The sequence below is a fragment of the Chrysemys picta genome, chromosome 2, assembly GCF_011386835.1.
Source record: "Chrysemys picta bellii isolate R12L10 chromosome 2, ASM1138683v2, whole genome shotgun sequence".
Classification (NCBI taxonomy): domain Eukaryota; kingdom Metazoa; phylum Chordata; order Testudines; family Emydidae; genus Chrysemys; species Chrysemys picta.
In genome coordinates, this window is record NC_088792.1 from 43474122 (window position 1) to 43494606 (window position 20485).

The window sequence follows — 20485 nt, forward strand, 5'->3', positions numbered from 1 at the left end:
TAGGATGTCTGGACATAACAGTTCCCTGCCATTTCCCTAGTACAGTGGTTTTCAAACTTTTTTTCCATTTATGGACCCTTAAAAATTTTTGAATGGAGGTGTGAACCCCTTTGAAAATCTTAGATATAATATACAGAGCCCCAGGCGTCCCTGGATCACAGCTTGAAAACCACTGTTCTATGGTAACAACAATCTTTTGGGGACCCCCGTTTTGTTACTTGTTCTGTTCATTCCCTCTGAAGCACCTGGCATTGGCCACTATCAGAAGACAGGATACTGGGCTAGATGGACCATTGGTCTGACCCAGTAGGGCCATTCTTATGTTCTTATGACCCCTTAGACATAGTCTGTAGACCCCAGATTGAAAACCACTGTCCCAATGAATTCCCTGCCATTGCAGGGCCTTGAATGCCGCATGCAGTTCTGGTCACCTCATCTCAAAAAATATATATTAGAATTGGAAAAGGTTCAGAAAAGGACAACAGAAATGATTAGGGGTATGGAACAACTTCCATATGAGGAGAAATGAAAGACTGGCACTGTTCAGCTAATAAAAGAAAAGATTAAGGGGGGATATAATAGAGGTCTATAAAATCATGAATGGTATGAAGAAAGTGAACAGGAAATTGTTATTTATGTCTTCACCAAACACAAGAACTAGGGAACATCCGCTAAATTAATAGGCAGCAGGTTTAAAACAAACAAAAGGAAGTACTTCTTTACACAGTGCACAGTCAATCTGTGGTATTTGTTGCCAGGGCATGTTGTGAAGGCCAAAAGTATAAGTAGGTTCAAAAAAGAATTAGATAAGTTCATGGAAGATAGGTCCTTCAATGGCTATTAGCCAAGATGGTCAGGGATGCAACCCCATGCTCCAGGTGTCCCTAAACCTCGGACTGCCAGAAGGGGTGAACACTCAAAATTGCCCTGTTCTGTTCATTCCCTCTGAAGCATCTGGTACTGCCATTGTCAAAGACAGGATATTGGGCTAGATGGACCATTGGTCTGACCCAATATAGCTGTTCTTATGTTCTTAGGGGCACCTTGGTCTCCCCTGTTCTTTTCCAGTGGCACACAACAGTTTAGTCCTGGTCTACATTTAAATTTAAATCAATCTAGTTATGTTGCTCAGGAATGTGAAAAATTCACACCCAAGTGCTGTAATTAAGCCAATCTAACCTCTCCCCCCCTCCCCCCGATGTGGAATGCGGCTACACTGACAGAAGAATCTGTCCGTTGACTTAGCTGCTGTCGCTTGCGGAGGTAGATTACCTACATCAATGGAAAAACTGCTTCTGTCAATGTAGAAAGCATCTACAGTAGGGAGCTGCTACAGTATCATAGCCCCTAATGTAGACATGCCCTCTCCTGAGGACTGAGAAGTCTACCTAAAGACTCTGGGATTAGTATAGGGGTATCTAGGTTGATATTAAAACTGAACTATAAAATTCATGAGCCACTCTGATAGCACTAAGCTATATCAGACAGTATATCAGTCAGGCATTGGGGCACTTCTTGGATGGCTGTAGGCAGCAAAACTCCAATCTGGCTGTGACCCTAAGAGTCCTTAATGCCCACTGGCATAGGGCCACACTGTCTCTGATCAGACCCAACCAACTCACTACACCCAACACTGTGTAAGGTATCATATGAAAGCTGGTTATCAATATCGTTGCCAAATACATGTTAACTTTATATGTGAAGTTATGAACTCCCGCTGTATGATGTTTCTAAACACATTTACAACCAAACAGCCTAGCCTAGATAAAGATGATGATAAACACCTCTGTCCTAGACAAAGGAATGTGGGTTTCTAGAAAGCTAATAGGTTGGAGTGTTTTACACTCTCTGTAGAGGCACCAAACGTAACACTTTCTCTGTGAGGGTCCAGTGAGAGGGACTGGTCCCTGCAGTAGGACGATTTGGAGGCAAATTCTGGTCTGGGAAGATACTAAGGTCAGCCTGCAAAGAGTAACCAGATTGGGCAAAGCCAGGGTGAGGCCGTGGGCTCCTGGCAGGCTGTTAGGGTCAGAGCACTGAACCCAAGCTGCACAAGTCACAAGATGATTACCGAACCCCTTATTGGCCTAGGTGAACCCCCAAATGTCACACATGCAATGAGCTCCATAGGGGCAGAACACTGCTCCCCTGCCTGAGTTTGCTGTAGGACTGAGGCCCAGCTGCAACTGATCCTCCGGCTGGTACATTTCAAACAGAGCAGCCAGGTGCAGTATGCAGCCCCTTCGGTGCAAGGGGGGCAGGTAGAGCCAGGCCAAGTGGCGAACCTCCAGATCCTGATTCCCGACTCTCCCAGCAGTTTGGAGGTGTTTGGCGCTGCCCGCTTAGGTCAGCCTGAATTCCAGCTCTAGCCTGAGGTCTGGCTGCCATCCGCCCCCAACTGGCAGGGGCCTGCGTCCAGCTCAGGCCCCTCTCTGAGGGCTGCACTGGGTGAATCACTTATCTGGGAAGTGGCACCAACGGTGTGGGCTCCATGAGTCAGCAGGGCTCGTGCGGCCGTTACCTGCCGACCAGGGAAGCGGGGGTGGCAGCCGGGCTGGGGGCTGCCGCTCCCCGAGCAGGGGGAGGACAGCAGCTAGAGGGAGCTCCTCCGGGCCGCCTCTGCCTGTGCGCCCCGGTTCCTTTCATAGGCTTCCAGTCCCTCCTCCCCGCCCTCCTTCCCCCGTGATGGCGGAGGACAGCGAGTCTGCGGCCAGCCAGCAGAGCCTGGAGCTGGATGACCAGGACACCTGCGGCATCGACGGCGACAATGAGGAGGAGACCGAGCACGCCAAGGGGTAGGCGGCAGCGCCCGCGGCTGAGCCGGCGCGTCCGGCCCCGGCTGCAGCACGGCCCCGGGCGCGGGGAGAAGCGCTGGGCTCCCTCCGGCCCGGCTCCTTGCTGCAGCGGGGCCCGGGGCGCTCCGGCGGGGCGGGGAAGGCAGCGCGAGGCCAGGCTGAGCGGCAGGGGCGGCGGCCCAGGTGCGGAGCGGGGCACTGAGGCTGGCTGGGCTGGAGTAGCGCGGGGTCGCCGTAGCTGTTGTGCCGGCGCGGGAGGCAGCCGTTCGCCCCGCGCTTCCTGGGAGCCTGAAGCGGGGCCTGCCTGCAGGGGGCGGCGGCGTGGGGCGGGCGGCGCGGCTGTCAGGGGGGTTCCGCGCTGCGGGGCCTCCATGGAGGTGACAGGCATCGGTGCGGGGCTCCCGCGCTCCGCCCTGCTCTGCTGGGCGATACTTGCTGCCGAGCCAGGGTGTGAGCCTGGCTGTGGGAGCGCCCCCATCCCCAGCTTCCTCTGGGGCCGTCTTCGGCGGGCATCGCGTCCGGCCGGCTGAGCCCCTTGGCGGGAGGTTGGCTCTGTTCCTATCCCAGCTCTCAGTGGAGGCACGAAGGGCTTGTGCTTGGAGATCACCGTTTGCAGCTGGTGGGAGCGTCTCCTGAGTTAGGTGAGCTGCGGATTTTTGTCTGTATATAAGCCCCGACTCACGCAGCGAGGCGAGATGCCCTTGTTTCCAGCAAGAAGAGGCCTTGAGTAGAGGATGTAGCCCTCAGCATGTCTGTGAAGAAGCATTGTCCTTAGTATAACTCTCGGGGGAAGGAGGTCAAATACTGGCAAATCCATACTTACACGCGATCCCCCATTAAAAAATCAACCTTAACCCACAGCGTATAGTAGGATCTAAGATGCCACAGACATTTCCCTATACATAGAATAACCCTGTGAGAGAAACAGAGGGGGTAAAACGTGGCATTTTATTACCTTCCTGTTTAGGAAGGAATGGGATAGCACAGGGGTTGGCAACCTTTCAGAAGTGGGGTGCTGAGTCTTCATTTATTCACTCTACTTTGGTTTCGCGTGCCAGTAATACATTTTAACATTTTTAGAAGGTCTCTTTTATAAGTCTATAATATATAATTAAATTATTGTTGTATGTAAAGTAAATAAGGTTTTTAAAATGTTTAAGAAGCTTCATTTAAAATTAAATTAAAATGCTGAGCCCGCCGGACCGGTGGCCTGGACCCAGGCAGTGTGAGTGCCACTGAAAATCAGCTCGCGTGCTGCCTTCGGCACTCGTGCCATAGGTTGCCTACCCCTGGGATAGCATCTATTGTGTTTTTATTTACCATGATTTTTCTACTTGGGGCCTCTCCAAAGCTCTTCTAATTCACTGTATTTCTGTGAAGTTAAAAGATGTCCCTCTATTTTCCCCCAGGTCTCTTTGTTTATAGCTTTCAAATGAATGATCAGGATATACTCTATGGAGAAAATATGAAGATATTTTCAGGACTCTTGAATTATCCACCTCAGTCTTGTCATTCATTAAATGAAAATATTCCTCCTCGTCAACACCACCTACTGTCCAAAAAGAAACACTGTTTATAAATCCACTTATTATTAGAGTAGGGCATGAATTTTGTCTCAAGTCATTAATACAGCAAGTATATTTTAGTGGTAGTCCCTTCTCCTTATTGTTCTTAATTACTTTCTAAAAACTCCTCTTATTGTAGATTAAACTTAGTCTCAAGTTTCTGGATGAGAAACAGGATGGTCAGTCTACTTATATACAGCCCTGATCTTGCAAAGGGATCCAAATGTGTGACCTCCTTACACATGCTCAGAGTCCCATTGATTTCAGTGGGTCTCAGTGTGGACATAAAGGGCCACTTGAGGATCTCGCTCCTGGATTGAGGCACTGGGGGAAACAATGTTTTAAGAGTTAATTACATTCAAATTTACCTTCTTATCTTTTGGGTTAGAAATATGTTAGCAAAGGGAAAAAAATACTGTTGCAACTAGGAGTGGCCATGGTGACCTAAAATAGAAATAGGTTAGCTTATAACAAACTATATAAATATATTCTTAGTCATTAATATCTTATTCATTTGGTAGACAGCATTTCCGTAGGTGATTATGTTTGAGAATGTACAGTATTTGTATGCTGTTTGTTGTCTACTGTCCCAGGACTTGCTTGGCAACAAGCTGCTCTGTACCTTAAGTGTGATGTAAAAAGTCTTTAATTTAAGATTTAGAAAGACCGACTCCAGTTTTTCTTGTACTGCAACTTCCTCAGCGTATTCATGCCTTGCATACTAAAATAGCTGTGTCAAAAATAATTATAGTAATATAAATTTGGAATATTTAAAAAAGGAAGAAATTGTGCTGTGCTAACTTGGAGCTTTAATTTTGTTTGTTTGAAAGAAAATTCCAGCATTTCATAATTTCTAAATACATGAAATGAATACCACTGAAAACACAGTATGATTGTACATTATTGTCACCAGTGGGTCACACTGACATTCCAGGCCAGTTCAGTAGCCTGCTAATGGTTGTCTAGAATTTATGCTTGGTAACTTAACTGTTTGTGATCCAATTTCTCTTCTTTTCTTCTGTTTTTATTACTTTTCCTTGATTGATCTGTATCTGCCCTATAATAGAAGTCCAGCCTTCCAAGCCATTTAACTAGGCTTCTTCATAGGCATAGTGAGCGCAAGAAGAAGTGTTTAAGTAGGAGCAATGGTACAATCACACATCCCTACAGGTTGATACATAACTTGCCGCAATACGTGCAAAGCAAGGTGACTGCAGTCTTTAAATAAGAAGTAATACGGCCATGGACTATACACAATTCTTTTTGCAATCTGTTAAGTATATGATGAGTTCTCCACAGAAGCCAGTTTTTATGGGTGAGCAGTAAATGAAAAATAGGATACTTTCAGAAACTATAAAGTTTAATAAAATGAGTGGCTAGATCACTCCAGTATAACAAACAAAATTCCAACAGATATTCTAGTGAAAAGCCATGTCAGAAACTAGTAACTGAAAACCCATGCTGTTGCATGGATGTAATTTGTAAAGTCATGTATATAAAACAATCTGAAAATGGCTCAGAACTTAAAAATTGGAGAGTAACAAACAGTGATTTCCAGTGATGATTAAACCTGGTGATACTCTAAACAGAGCTGTCAACCATGCTTGTAGCTGTTTCCTTTGCCTCACTGATTCAACAGACATTCTATGCTTCAGAGCAATGTTCGGAGTTGTTGTGTGGGTGGTTGTGCTGTGCTGGGAGATTTATGTGGATGGCGAATGACAGGTGAGGCACTACATGCATTTGGGGTTATTGTGTGTGCTAGTTGTGCTGTTGTGTGGGTGGTTTTGAAGAATTGTGGCAGTTGGGCCATCTGTGCAATGTCACTCATACAACCAATGACACTGTTGCATGTAAATTAGCTGTAGAGTAAGATAGTTGGTTGAGTTACCTCTGATATCACAAAGGTCTAGGATTCCTGGCATGGCATAGATACACTTGTCACACGGGTGTAATTTGTAAAGTCAAAATGGCTGAGAATTTAAAAATTGGAGAGTAGCATATCATGAATCCCAGTGATTGAACCTGGTGATATTCTGAACAAAAAGAGCTAACGGCCATGCTTGTAGCTGTTTCCATCGCGTCACACTGACTCTCTACAGAATTTGTAGGATTCAGAGTGACAATCCTGGAATCTTATTATCTAGATTACAGCAAAACATAACAGCATCTTAGCATTCTGCTCCAGAACTGGAAAATTCAACATCCTCATACAAATTCCCTCCTCTCCTCCCATTGTGATGTTTTTGCTTTTGTTGTTACTTTAAAATTTGCTTTGAGATTTCAGATTAGTTCCTATTGCACAGGTGTTCTATAGGGTATTTACAAGCTAACTTGGTGCTTTAAAATATGGTCATGTCAAGTGTCTTGCTGAGTTTGGAATAGTCTGCATTAGTGGTACTGAATATTTGATTTTATTGTCTTCACTTTTCTTATTGGGAGGGGTATATCATGTGTCAGTTTTTGGTGTGAATGCTATGTAAATTAAATCACTTCTTCAAACTGTAGCTTGACATTTAAAATTGGGTCATACACTGTTGACCATAAATAGTGCTGTGACATAGTGATGGTGGGTTTTTGTGTGTGTGTGTGGTATTGTTTTTAATGTGCTGTGGACAGCAGATGACAGGATAAGTATTCAGTAGAAAATAATACAGAACTCTCTAGGATGCAAGTGTCTGTGCCCTACACATCTGGTCCCATTTTCAGGATGCAAGATTATGTATGTTTTGTGATTCTCACGTGCTAGTCTCGTCTTTCTCCCTCATCTCTGAAATTTGTTCCTGTTAGTTTGCTGTCTGCTGCACTCTGTTCCACTTCATAGGAATGACTGTTTCCAAAACGGCTCCATTAGTATATGTAGTTTAAAATAGGATTAAATAAATTAACTCAGTGTTTTTAAATACAGTTTACTTGACCCCGCCCCCTCATTTCCCTTTCTCTGTAGGGTCTTTCAGTCTAATCTAAATGGCTCTTTGCATAGGAATTCTGTAATAGAAAGAGCACAGAGAATTTTCAATAGACAGATTCAAAAAGATTGTAAACATCAATATGAAATGCTTGTATGAGTTTTTAAAAAAAAAACACTAATAGAGCACTAAGATATAGCATTGTTGAATAGCATCTTTATAAACATGTTTTTGTCTAAGAATTTTTTAAAAATTATTTTTAAAGAAATGTGTAACTTTTTAGTCCAGAGCTTGGCATACAAAGTCTGAGTCCTGGAGTGCATTCTTAAAAAGAGATTTGTAGAGCAAAGGGATAGAAGAAACACATTAGTTTAACATTCAGCTATACTGTACGTATGGCACTTTTGGTTTATTACTAAACTGTAATTCTTGAAGAAAGCAGTGTTTCCAAAAGTTAGCCCAAAAATGTTCACCTAGCTACTGTTGTGTTAACAGTAAACTTCAAAGGACCTTATCAAGGCTTTCTGGTTCAAAATATTTTCTCTCTTGAAATAGTTATGATCTAATGCTAGAGAGGAAACTCACAAAATCTTAATATTGATTTTTTTAAAAATGTAGAAACTCTGAGCCAAATATAGCCCTGGTGTAAATATTATAACTCCTGAGTTCCATGAAATCAAACCCATTTACATCAGATCTGTGTGGTCCCCTGAAAAAATGCTTTTGTACACTATTATTGACTGATGCAGAACCAAAAAACACAGTTTGGAAGAGATGTGCAGGTAAAGACCTCGGCAGCCAAAATGACCATAAACATCTAAAAGATAGGCTTGTTTCTGAAGTTCAGACATTTTAAACTTAAATTTATGGGTAGTGGCAATTTTTAATAGAGATGTTGGAGTTTGAAAAAGCTGGTTTTGTTGAAGGGGTACTGGGTATTCTGCAATACAGTTTAAAATAACACTCAATTATGTGCTTTGGGAAGGATGTTAAGATCCATTCAAACACAAGAGGAAATACAGCAATTGCCACACTGGGGATAATATATAATACTCTGCACTTCTATAGCCTCTTCCATCTGAGAATCTGAAAGCTTTGCACAGACTTTCATGAATTAAGCTTCTCAACAGCCATGTAGGGAAAGTAAATATCCCTGATTCTAGAGGATGGAACAGACGATCAGAGAGGCTAAGACCCACCCTTATAAAAATGTGAATGCACTTTTTCACGCTCATGTAAAACAGCAGATGTGCATGCACAAGTAGAAAAGAATGTGTGGGTGGAATTACAAATTTACATGCAGAACTATTGTAGACATTTGTAAAAATGTAGGCCTAAATAATTTGCCCAAGGTCATGCACAGAGTCTGTTTCTGTGGCAAAGTTAGTCTATCTTGAGGCAGAGCCAAGTCTCTTGACTCTCTGCTTTTACTTTAAGTAAGGCCTGGTCTATACAGTTTTTGTAGCAGTATAAATATTTTGGTTAGGGATACCATTTTTTTTTAACTGATATGCCAGTACAACCCCCTATGTGGATGTAGTTAAAAGTGTCTTATACCAGAATTGCTTATTCCCCTTCCCCTTTATATTGATATAGCTGTGTCCACACAATCGTACCTCTTTAACTATGCAGGTACAGTATGGGCAACAAGGTCAAATTTCACTGCTGTTGCGACTATGTAGCTGGATCAATGCTCTGGCAGCAGCTGTACAGATTTAGTACAGGACCCCTGTTTAAAAGTGGTCATGGCCATGGCTGCCTGTCTCTGTAGCCTATGGAACTTTAAGCAAGTGCAAAAACCTTGGGAAGGGGGGATTTACCTCCTGCAACTCCTCCTAATTGGTGTCTCAGTTGAATGGGTGCAGACTCAAGCCCTACAAGGCTACAAAAAACTGGATAGTTAAACATGATAGTGTAAATAACCAACTGTTCAGGTACAAATATGGTGTGTGTGTGTGTAGCATGCCCTTTGAACTTCTACCTTATAGGATATTCCTCCTTATGCTCACATGTAGCTACTATAATGTGAATGTGATTTGTGTGCTGGACTTGTGGAGGAAAGACTAATACTCTCCCCACCCCAAGCCCCAGTTGTAAAAGTCCTATAGTCCTTTCAGTTCAGTAGTTTTGAAGAGAGTTAGAAATATTGAACGTAGAGGCTTGTCTGTTGTTGCTTTTGCCCTCAGCTCTGCACAGTCACTGTTTCTAACTTGCCTCCATAGTCAATAAAAGTCGCTGACCACTGCTGGATCTTTCTGCTGCAAACATGCCTAAAGAAAAGTGAAGTGAAGGACAAACAGATCTGTCTTTTAAAATGTTTCATATTCCATGAAATGTAACAGTAATGAAAGGCCGATATAAGCAGCTGACTCTACAGAGCATCTCTGCTTCTTGAACATTCCTGTTGTGTGGATGCCCTGTCAAAGAGAGAGAAATATTTCTTTTGTAACAAGCATTGTGAACATTCTAAAATTGAAGGTTGTGAACCAAAACTGGGATTTGGGTAGAGGCATACTTTAGAAATGGTAGGGAGAGGGAGTATTCAAACAAAATGCTTTGCACTTTTAATGTTGCTGATCTGCTTTATTTTCCCCTCAGCTGAAATCATAAACAAAATCAGAAGTAGTTTTAAAAGCATGGGTCTGAACACCACCAAAATGTAAAGTATTGTTCTCAGCTGTCTAACCTTTCATATAGAGTCACTCATGTTTAAGAAGAAAAAAAGCAACCCGCTCCTGGCCAAAAATAAATTGAGTATCCTGGTATAAACATGATTTCACAGGGAGACCATTAGTAAGACTTGACAAAGCGCCATTCTTTTCCCATCATTACCAAAGTGACATTTTTGAAGTGTAATAATTTCATTATTTAACTAAACCAAATAAAACATTGACCTTTTAAGGATCTTAATGAGCAAAATTCCACTGTGGTGTAAGTCGGAGTAGCTCCCATTGAAAAGTATGTGAGTTGCACCCACTTATCCCAGAGCTGAATGGGTGCCAGTGGAAGTGCATGTTATAAGAACAATGTTTGTAGTCCCTCATAACAGAGCTATATTCAGGGGTAATGCCACCTTTGCAATTCAATTTAAGGATAAACTAGCATTATTCTTCTGTCATCAGTAAGGGGCTGATGGAAAAGTCAGAGTTTAGTGGAAAAGATCAAACCAACAGAAAAGTTAGATTTAGTTGAGTGTGTTTATTAACATAAACAATATAGAAAATTACTTAATTTTGTTTAAAACTGTAAGGCACTCAAATGTTTTGCTTTTGCCATAGTTTGTGAAGTCCTTGAAAAGTTAGGTCTGCCTGCTCACATTTCAACTGACTCATAGCTATAACCTCTATGTGGACCTTTAGGACTGTTTTTTTTTCATTATAGCGTACACATACCAACAACTTAGCACCCAGGACTACTAAGTAATTTTAAGTGTGATTTTAAAAAAAAAAAAAGTATATCTTTTAACTGTTTAGGCTGGTGCATGTTATAAACATGATTCAAGAACTAAAAATTCTCTCTCTGCCTCACTTATGCAGTTCAAACTCCTGCTTCTTCTTTGAGTAGATGCAGCCGTGTATTACACGTAGGTGTGTGTATGGCCAGGGCACTGGAGATGGAGAATTTTGCCTAAGAGTACCCGTAGAGGGGCAGCATTCGCACCTTGTGGCCATAGCCCCTCCCCTGGCTATATGGGCAGTGGCGCTGTCCTGACCCTCCTCAGTTCCTTCTTTCCACCTGTGGCTGGAGTCAGAGCTCTGTGTGGCCTTAACTTCACAACCTCTCACTATTTTAGTGTCTTTCTTCTAGTTGTATATAGTTAGTAGTACCCTTAGTGTTAGTTAGGTTAGTGTTAGTTGCACTTAGTTAGGTATTTCCCTGTGAAGCCCTCACTGGGATTTATACGTTTGATGTCGTGTGGGGGAGCAATCCCCAGCAACGATCCCCACACACGGTGCTTGCTGTGCTTGGCGAGGGCCCACGTCAAGGAGTGGTGTGTGATCTTAGATTGTTCATGAAACAGACTCAGGTGGCTAGGGAGCTTCACCTAAAGCAGCACCTGCTTGAACAGGCTACGCAGCCTGCTTTGGCACGAGGCCCTAGTTGGATCAGAGGCCATCCTCAGGTTCCGGTGGTGGTGCCGCTTCGCATTCTGGAGCAGGTGCCTCTCCAAAGAGATGGAGGAGCTGTTCCCTGTCTCGTGGGGACTCTTCCAACTCCCCCAGGAAGAGCATGGACCGGCCCGAGGCTAGTGCCAGTTCTCAGGATGTGCCTAGTACCAAGTAGGGAGGTAGAGACCCTGCACCATCTACTCTGGTTCTGGCTCTGGGGGTCCATTGAGTCTGGTACTGACAAGGGTGATGCTGACACCGACTCTTTCCACATTGGCAGTGTACCAGGCAGTTACAGACCTCCTCTGCCTTTCCGTCCTGACCTCTCCCTTGGCCCAGGACTTTGCCAGGTCTGCATTGCTTATAACCCAGTTAGCTGGACAGGCCTCTAAACCCTTGTGTCTGCTGGCACTGCACTCCAATGTTCCCTTCCACAGTCTGTGGAGGAAAAGCCGGTACCAGACTTGGTATAAGGGACCTCCTCGGCACCGGGAAATGCCTTGGCACCAGTGCATGTTACCATAGCAGTTCTCACCACTCTGCACTTGGGCACCATCATCTGCTTCGGTACTGCCACTGACTTTGGGGTTGACACCCCTTCTGACACTGGTGTATTTGGTGCCAACAGTAGTGTTTCCATCATTGGTGCTGGTCCCTGCCTCATTCTGGGTGATGGATGAGTCAGACCAGATACTTGTTCTGTCAGGGCTGGATCCACCTTTGTGCCCGGAAACCTGAGGCTCCTCGGCATTGAGGTCGGGATCTTTCTCCTCCCATTCTTCATCACCCGACCCGCTTCGGGGACCATTTATGGAGCACTATGAGCACTGGGATTGGCAGTCGTCTCACAGTTGGGATGAGGTGACTACTGGCCACCAATGCCCTATCCTTATCAGTGGTCTCCGTGGAATCCATGGGACACTCCTGGGTTGTGGAGGTCGTGCTTCACGGATCGCCCTAAGACAAGGTTGCCAGGCACATCGGTGGTGGGAACTATGGACCCACCACAGGTTCAGGCACCAGTGAGTCTTCCCTGTATGGAGCCACCCTTTCCAGCTCCACCGGTCTCGGAATGGGAGTCCGTTAACCACCTCCTCTTCATCCCCAGACGATTCAGCCTGGCTCCTCTTCTTCTCCAATACCAGAAGATTTCAAGGCCTATCAGGACCTTTTGTGGTACTTGTCTGCTTCCCTGGGCATTCAGGCAGAATTCCTGCAGGAGGACACCCATAAATTAGTGGCTATCCTGCAGCTGTCTGCTCCTGGGAGAATAGCTCTACCCAGTACCAGATTTACCATGGCACCGGGCCCACGCTCCAAAGGGGCCTCGGCCTGGCTGCTCTTCTCCAGCCCTGTGCTCTCCTGTGGGAGCAGAAGCTTGGTGCTGCCAGCTCCTGGGGCTCTGTCCTGCTGCAGCAGGGCAGGCTCCACCATCAGCCAAGCTCCTCCCCCGCCTCTTCCCCCAGCATGCTGTGTTCCCGCCCCTTCCCCTCTCCCTCCCTCTCCCTGCCGCCGATCAGCTGTTTGCCGGCGCGAGGGAGGGGGAGGAGCAGAGCTGCAGTGTGCTCGCCGCTCAGGGGAGGAGGTAGAGAAGAGGTGGAGCGGGGCCTTGGGGAACGGGCTGGAATCAGGGCATACCCCCTCAGGGCAGGGGGCTGGGAGCAGCCCTACAACCCCAGCCCCCTCACAGCCCATGCCCTGACTCCTGACCCCTCTCACACACCTCCACCCCTACCCTGAGCACCAAATGGGAGCTCCTACACTCCCCTGCCCCACATTCCCACCTGCACCCCTCGCACCAAATGGGAGCTGCCCCAGGTAAACGCTCCACACCCTAACCTCCTGAGCCCCCTCCCTCATTCTAGCTCCTGGCCAGACCCTGCACCCCAGCCCCCAGCCTGCTCCTGCACCCTAACTCCCTCCCAGACCCTGCTCCCCAGCCCTGTGCTCAGTGCACCCCCACCCTCAGCTCAGTGCAGAGAGAGACGAAGAGAATGGGCTAGAACCAGGGAGAAGGTAGGTACCTGCTCTATGTGGGCAGGGGGGATGCTGTTTACCCCCTCCCCATCCCTGCTGCGCTTGCAGATTGCCCCCAGTCCCTGCCTTGCTCCAGTCAGCAGGGACTAATCCTCCTCCCATGCTCCACTGTGCTCATCTTGCCCCTGGCCCCTGCCTCGCTCCAGCTGGGAACCAATCCTTCTCCTTCCCTTCTCCCCCCTCCCCCATGCTTTGCTGTTAGGGTGGATAAAAATCAATTACTTTTTTTAAAAAAATCAGATTTTTTAAATTTAAATAGGTTTTTTCCTCAAAAATCAGATCTAAAGATAATTTTAATTAAGATACATTATATCTCATCATGGAATAGGGATTATAAATTCTAATTCTATAGTATGAGACAATATATTCATGTAATGTTTAAGAAAAGTTTTGTAAATGAGTTCCAATAGTTCATGGATTAGGGACCCAGAGGCTTCTGTATAGATTATTTAGGTTAATCTTTCTATCTACCTAATGGGACTCAGTGCTCAGTCTAGAAGATACCATCAGAGTTGCTTATTTTTGCAGTTCTCAAACTGTGGATTTGTGTCTCCAGAGGTAACATGCTTGTTAACAGCAAAAATGTTTTAAATAAATAAATAAATATATAGCGGTGAGGAATAACAGACCTCAACTCTATTGTCCCTCTGCAAATTTTTGTACACAGAGTCAATCCCTTACCTCTCTCTTTAAAAGTGAAAAGTTTTAAAAAGTTCAATGAATAGAAAATTGTTGGCAGCGGAGTAGATCTGGACAAGGAGAAGAAGTCTGGAGATAAATGTGAGAAGGGAGGGACATATGCTTTTTTGTTAAAATATTACGTTTACAGTTGAAGAAAAAAATCCAGAATACTTAATGTTGTTGTTTTAGTTAAATAAAACAATTTAAATGTCTGTCTGGTGATGTTCTCCTCCTAATACAGCATGGCAAGAAAATCCTCCAAATATTAATGAGTAACCTGTTGAATTGGAGATAGTTCACCTCCCAATGACTTCATAAATATCTGCTTCAATTATCTTTGGTAAATGAAATAACCAAACAATTATTCATTTTCTGATATAGCTGTAAAACTCATCTGAAAAGTTTTGAATGTAAATCACTGTTTAAAAATGTATAGTGTGTACCTTCTAAAAATGAAACCTACATCTATCTCTGAGTTGTGAAGAATATGTATTAACGTTATAAAAACGAACAAGAATGCACTTTTATGTAGAAATTAATGATTAAATCGAGTCTTCCTGACTAGTGATTTAAATTAAATCCACCCTGCCCACTGTGCTCTTGCCTCTGGCCCCTTCATTCCCCAGGGGGGCCCACATATATGTTTGGCGCTGGGCCCACAAAAAGTTAATCCAGCCCTGGCTGTCCCTATCAATGATGCGCTCCCAGAGCTGCAAAGATCCTCTGGAGTACGCCATCTTTGGTACCGTCTACTATGAAGGGCATGGAGAAACACCATTTCATCTTGGTGCAGAGATTTGAGAGCTTTTACTCCCATCCAGCCCCAGATTCCCTAGTTGCAACTGCAGTGAATGATAGGGCCTGGCAGGGTATGTTTAAGTCCACTCCTAAGCACAAGGATTCCAAAAGGACTGATTTAATGAGCAGGAAGATTTACACCTCCTCCATCTCTGCAAATGCGGATTGCGAACCGGCAAGCATTCTTATCCAAGTACGACTTTTTACATTGGACAGCTATGTCTTAGTTTGTGGACTAGCTGCCCTGAAACCTCCAGAGAGGAATTTCGGGTATTTATCAATGAAGGTTGCTTAGTGGCCAAGATTTCACTGCAGGCCATGCTGGATATCACAGACACTTCGGCCAGAGTGATGGCTTCTACCGTGACCATGAGAAGGGTGTCCTGGCTGCAGAATTCAGGTATTGCTCTATGTGTGCAGCAGGCCATAGAGCAGGGGTTCTCAAACTGAGGGTCGGGACCCCTCAGGGGGTTGTGAGTTATTATGCGGGGGGTTGCAAGCTGTCAGCCTCCATCCCAAACCCAGCTTTGCCTCCAGCATTTATAATGGTGTTAAATTAAAAACACTTTTGAATATATTTGTAAGGGGAGGTTGTACTCAGAGGCTTGCTATGTGAAAGGAGTCACCAGTACAAAAGTTTGAGAATCACTGCCATAGAGGATTTACCCTTTGATGGCTGTCTGTTGTTTTCAGACAAGCTGGCTGAGACCCTGGATTCCTTCAAGAATTCTAGGGCCACGCTATGTTCCTTGGGGGTGTATACTCTAGCAGTGCAGAGGCGCCACTTCATTGGCCAGCAGCAGCAGCAACAATACCATCCATAACGCATCTTTGGTTAGACAGCGGGATTACCCCAGACAAGGACGTAGATCCTAGAGGAGGAGGCAGTCAGGTCTGGCAGGTCAACCTGCTGACTCCCCACAAGCACCGTTTTTGACTCCTTAGTCCAGAGCGGTGGTCTGATCATCACTTCCTTTATCCACCTCTGTTCGGGGACAGGCTAGCTTGCTTTTATGATGCTTGTGGATTGATTACAACTGACACCTGGGTCCTAAACACGGACAGATTGGGCTATGCTGCCCAGTACCTTTCTACTCTTCCCCCCAACCTCCCTCCCTGTCCCTCTTCAGGGACCCCATCTTAAGATATGTTCCTCGAGCAGGTCTGCTCTTTACTGGCCATAGGAGCAGTGGCCTTTGCCAGGCCCTTACCAACCAGGACTGTTGTCATATTCAGAACACCGGTGTCAGGCTTCAATTCCTGGTACTTCCTGGTTCCCAAATCCAAGGAAAGGGTAAGGCCTATTTTCCACCTCCGCATCCTCAACAAATATATCATATACATGAGGTTCCATATGGAACCTCATCAGCTATCCTCCTCACGCTGACTCTGAACAACTGGTGTGCTGCTCTGGACTTTCATGACGCTTACTTCCATGCGGTGATTCACCTAAGCCACAGAAGATTTCTCCAGTTCATTGTGGAAAACTGTCATTTTCATGAGGCAGACCTTCCCTTCGGTCTGTCTTGTGCCTCCTGGGTTTTTACCAAATGTGTGGTCATGGTGACTGCGTACCTCAGGAAGAATGGAATCCATGTCTTCCCATATCTGGATGACTAGCTAATCAGGGGCAGGCTCAGGGAAGAAGTCCTTTTTCGTGTATGCATTACACTGTATTTATTCAACCATCTGGGTCTCATCCTAAATTCCAGAAAGTCAACGCTGGTACCCATTCAGAAAATCAAGCTAATTGTGACCCTAATAGACTCTACAAGTTGGAGAGTTTTTCTGGCGGCCGAACATTTCCAGACATCTTGCTGTCTTTGTCTCGGTCTGCTGTCTTTGTCTCAACCTTCCACGACAGTTTTCATGTGCCTGAGAGTCTTAGGCCACATATCCGGATGGGATGCATGCCGGCGGTTCAGTTCACAAGTGTAAACTTGTGCCCTCTTCAAATGTGGCTCAGGACTGTTCACTGTCCAACTCTTCACCCCCTAGACAGGTTGGTCTGCCTTCCTCTGTTGATCCTGGACTCCTTGCAGTGGTGCCTGGTTCAGGGCAATATATATCAAGGCCCCTTTTCCCGGCCCTTACCAACCTGGACTTGTCAGTGATGCCTCCCTGGAAGCTCCACTGTGTATAAGTGTCCTGGAGTTTTGAACCATCTACAATGCCTGTTTCACTTTCCTAGACCACATCACGGGTTTGGTAGTTCACATACTTACTGACAATACCACTACAATGTATTATGTTAACAGGCAAGGGCGAGCATGCTCAGGGAGCTCTGCCAAGAAGCGATCAGGTTATGGCAGTTCTTCATCGATAAGGGTATCACTCCGATAGAAATTCACTTGCCAGGATCCAGAATCATCTTGTGGGCCACCTCGGCAGGAATTTTTCGCTGAGCCACAAAGGGTCTCTGAAGCCCAGCATTTTGTGGGTCATCTTTGCAGTGTGGGGCATCCCAATGATCAACCTGTTCACTATAAGAGACAACAGGAAATGCCATCTGTTCTGCTCTCAAGAGGGCTTCAGTCCAGGCTCCCTGACCGATGCCTTCCACCTCAGCTGGCAGTCGATTTTCCTGTACGCTTTTCCTCTGATCCTGATCATTCCCCAGATCATCCTCAAACTGAAAACTCATCCTCGTTGCCCCAGTATGGCTGAAGGAGGGTTTGCTTTCTGATCTTCTTGCGCTGTCAGTTCAGCCTCCTATATCACTTTCTCTCCATCCCAGCTGGCTCACGCAGAATCACAGATGCACTTTGCATCTTGCACTCAGCATCTCATAGCATGGCTGCTCCATGGTTGAATGAGGAAGAGCGATGTTCAACAGCTGTTTGATGGGTCCTACTTGCTAGTAGAAAACCCTTTACCAGGATGGCCTATTCAGCAAAGGTTTGTTCACAAACCATTATGCAGTTACTGTGGCATGCAAAGCAGATGCAAACTTTGGGAAGGCCGTCCTGAAGTCTTTATTTAAATAGACTTTGAGCCCCACCTCTTGTGAGTACTGCTTATGAATCACCTAAGTGGAATACACGGCTGCATCTACTCAGAGGAAGAAATGGTTACTTACTGTAACTAGTTCTTCGAGATGTGATGCAGATATATATTCAAAGACCTGCCCTCTGTCCCCTCTGCATTGATGTCTAGTCTCTGGTTGTTCAGTGCGAAGGGATTGAGGGGATTCAGGGTGGTGCAGCCTCAGGGGAAGTGGTTATGGTCAGGAAGCGCAAGCTCTGTCCCTCTACGAGTACTGCTAGGCAAAATTCTCCAGCTCTGATGCGCTGGACACGCATATACCTAAGAGGAATACACATCTGTATCACATCTCAAAGAACCACAATTAAAGTAAAGAACTGTTTCTTTTGCAGAGCTCAAGGAAACATTCCACCTTCTCGCATCTCCCCCTTGTCTCCCAGCTCTCCATGCCTGTGTCTGTCAGATAGTTGTTGGGACCTGATCCATAGAGGTGCTGAGCACCAGTCCTGTACTCCTTCATTCTCTTCTGCTGTTGCAACTACCATTGAACTCCTGTGGAGTTGTAGGGATCAGCGCATCTCAGCATTGATCTTTCATACAAAGATGGATTTCGAGAACAATGATATTACTATACAGATGAGTGTTTACAGTGACTGGTTGGTACTTGCTGAAACACAGGCTTTCAGCATTCAGTTTGGGCATGTGGAGTTTTCTCAGGCCTTGGGGACTCAAGTATTGACCAGCAATGCAATTGCCAAGACTGTGGGTGTATATATACCTTTTGAAATGAGAGTGCAGTAAAAATGACAATAGATTTTACAGGAATATTTTCCATAAGGATTCATAATGGTTGCAACTCACTATGCTAATCTACTTGTTCCCATGACCTGACTTAGAATAGTCAAGTGATGTCTCTTGTATGCTTCCCAATGTCCCTCACGATCAAAGCTGTTTCTCATGTAGAAATAAAATAAGTAAAGTCTTTCTTTTGCCTAGTGCAAAAAAGCATCTAACATCTGCTGTGGAGCCCATGATGTACATCTGGTTTTTCCTGACTGTTAACTTCTCTTGGAGAGTTTTCAGCTTGTGTTCTAGAGTCTTCCTCTTTCTTCCTTGTCATTTTGTTTTTTTCCTGTTTGTCTGATGGCTGTTACTACTATCCAATGGTGCATTCTCCCTCAATATCTACAGGCTCTACTCTTGTATTTGGTCATTTGTTAATTGACTGCTCTCTTTATGTAAGGAAAAAAGGGTTCACGGTGTCATCAGCTAAAATGTTTGGAGTCAGCAAGTGTAGGATGCAGTTGGTTATTGTTTTCCATTAAACTAGATCCAGTAATAGTAATTGATAGTAACTCTCCTTTTACTCAGTGAGATTTGAGCAAGATATATATCATATGTTCGAAACAAAGTTTCCTGAAAAATTGCATGGAGTGTTTTCTGGTTGGATCCTTCCCTCTAATTCATTCTTCCTAAATCCTTTTGTGGACCATTGATAAGCATCAAGAGTATCCGAGGACATGGGGAAAGATTTTCAAAAGCAGTTAAGGTATTTAGGAACATGAGTCCCATTGACTTTCAATGGAGCCTGTGTACCTAAATCCCAAAGCCACTTTTGAAAATCCCACCTACGATTCCTTGCTGGAAATATCAGAAATGTTCATCTGATGTTTGTGGTTATAGTGTTTCTAGTCCAGTGCAGAGTTATATTCTGAAACTTCAATTATTACTTCTGCAGACATACATAAGGCAAGTTTTAGCTCTAGTGCATTACAGTACTATATTTCTCTTCCTCCCTGAAGTCTCCTGCCCCTTTCTTTCTGCAAAATGACTCCTGCTAAATAAAATTGTTCAGCGAGACATTACAACTTCTGTTGTGTATGTAAAAACTGCCACTTCATGTTTCTGTTATATAAAAGCCTAGGGGATGGTATTGACTGTTGTATGGTGCCCAAATGTCCTGTAAATTAGGTGACTGAATGGAAAGCAAATGATCAAGTTAATATAGAGAACTTTTCTGCAATTTACTCCTTTGTTCTGTTTTTTTTCCCCCAGTGTCATGTCTGACTGTTGTTAGTTTTCATATGTAGGAGTAGTGGTTTTCTAAATTTAACTTTCATGTACTTCAAGCTTTGTGGTATTCGTTTTTCTCATTCCACCTTCTCTGAATTTCCTGACAGAAGTCCTGGAGGGGATTTGGGAGCTAAAAAGAAGAAAAAGAAACAGAAGAGAAAAAAGGAGAAACCAAACTCCGGTGGCACCAAATCAGATTCTGCATCTGACTCCCAGGAGATTAAAATTCAACAGCCTTCAAAAGTGAGAGCCTTGTTTTATTTTAACTTCTGTGGTTTCCTGTGAAAGTGGGTAGTGCTGCCTTAACACTCATTTGAATCGGGCATGGGTAGTTTGGGTTATTGTCATGATTAGAAATGAAAGGACAAGGAACTATGTGAGACGGTAAGTATGTACAGTAGTTGGCAGCCTTAAAAAGCTGCCTCCGGGATGCTGGTGATTACCAGGGAGATGTGTTCTGTGAAGGGAGGAGGCGACAGCTTTTTCAGTTGTTAACATTCAGGTTGGTGGTGGCCTGGTAGCGGAGAATTTTA

General features: G+C 44.8%; 1 protein-coding gene across 3 annotated transcripts in view; it reads left to right on the plus strand.

Annotated features, from left to right (window-relative positions):
- The first annotated feature begins 2460 nt into the window (after positions 1 to 2460).
- NMT2 (N-myristoyltransferase 2) overlaps positions 2461 to 20485 on the plus strand; it is a 60437-nt gene continuing 42412 nt past the window's right edge. For 2 of the 3 annotated variants that reach the window (XM_065586928.1, XM_065586924.1), the window contains exons 1-2: positions 2461 to 2795; positions 20060 to 20195. In XM_065586928.1, coding sequence (XP_065443000.1) covers positions 2686 to 2795; positions 20060 to 20195 — 246 coding nt within the window. In that variant the 5' untranslated portion in view covers positions 2461 to 2685. Of the gene's footprint in view, positions 2796 to 3090; positions 3437 to 20059; positions 20196 to 20485 lie in introns of those variants that run through there. The other variant, XM_065586925.1, reaches the window with a different exon arrangement.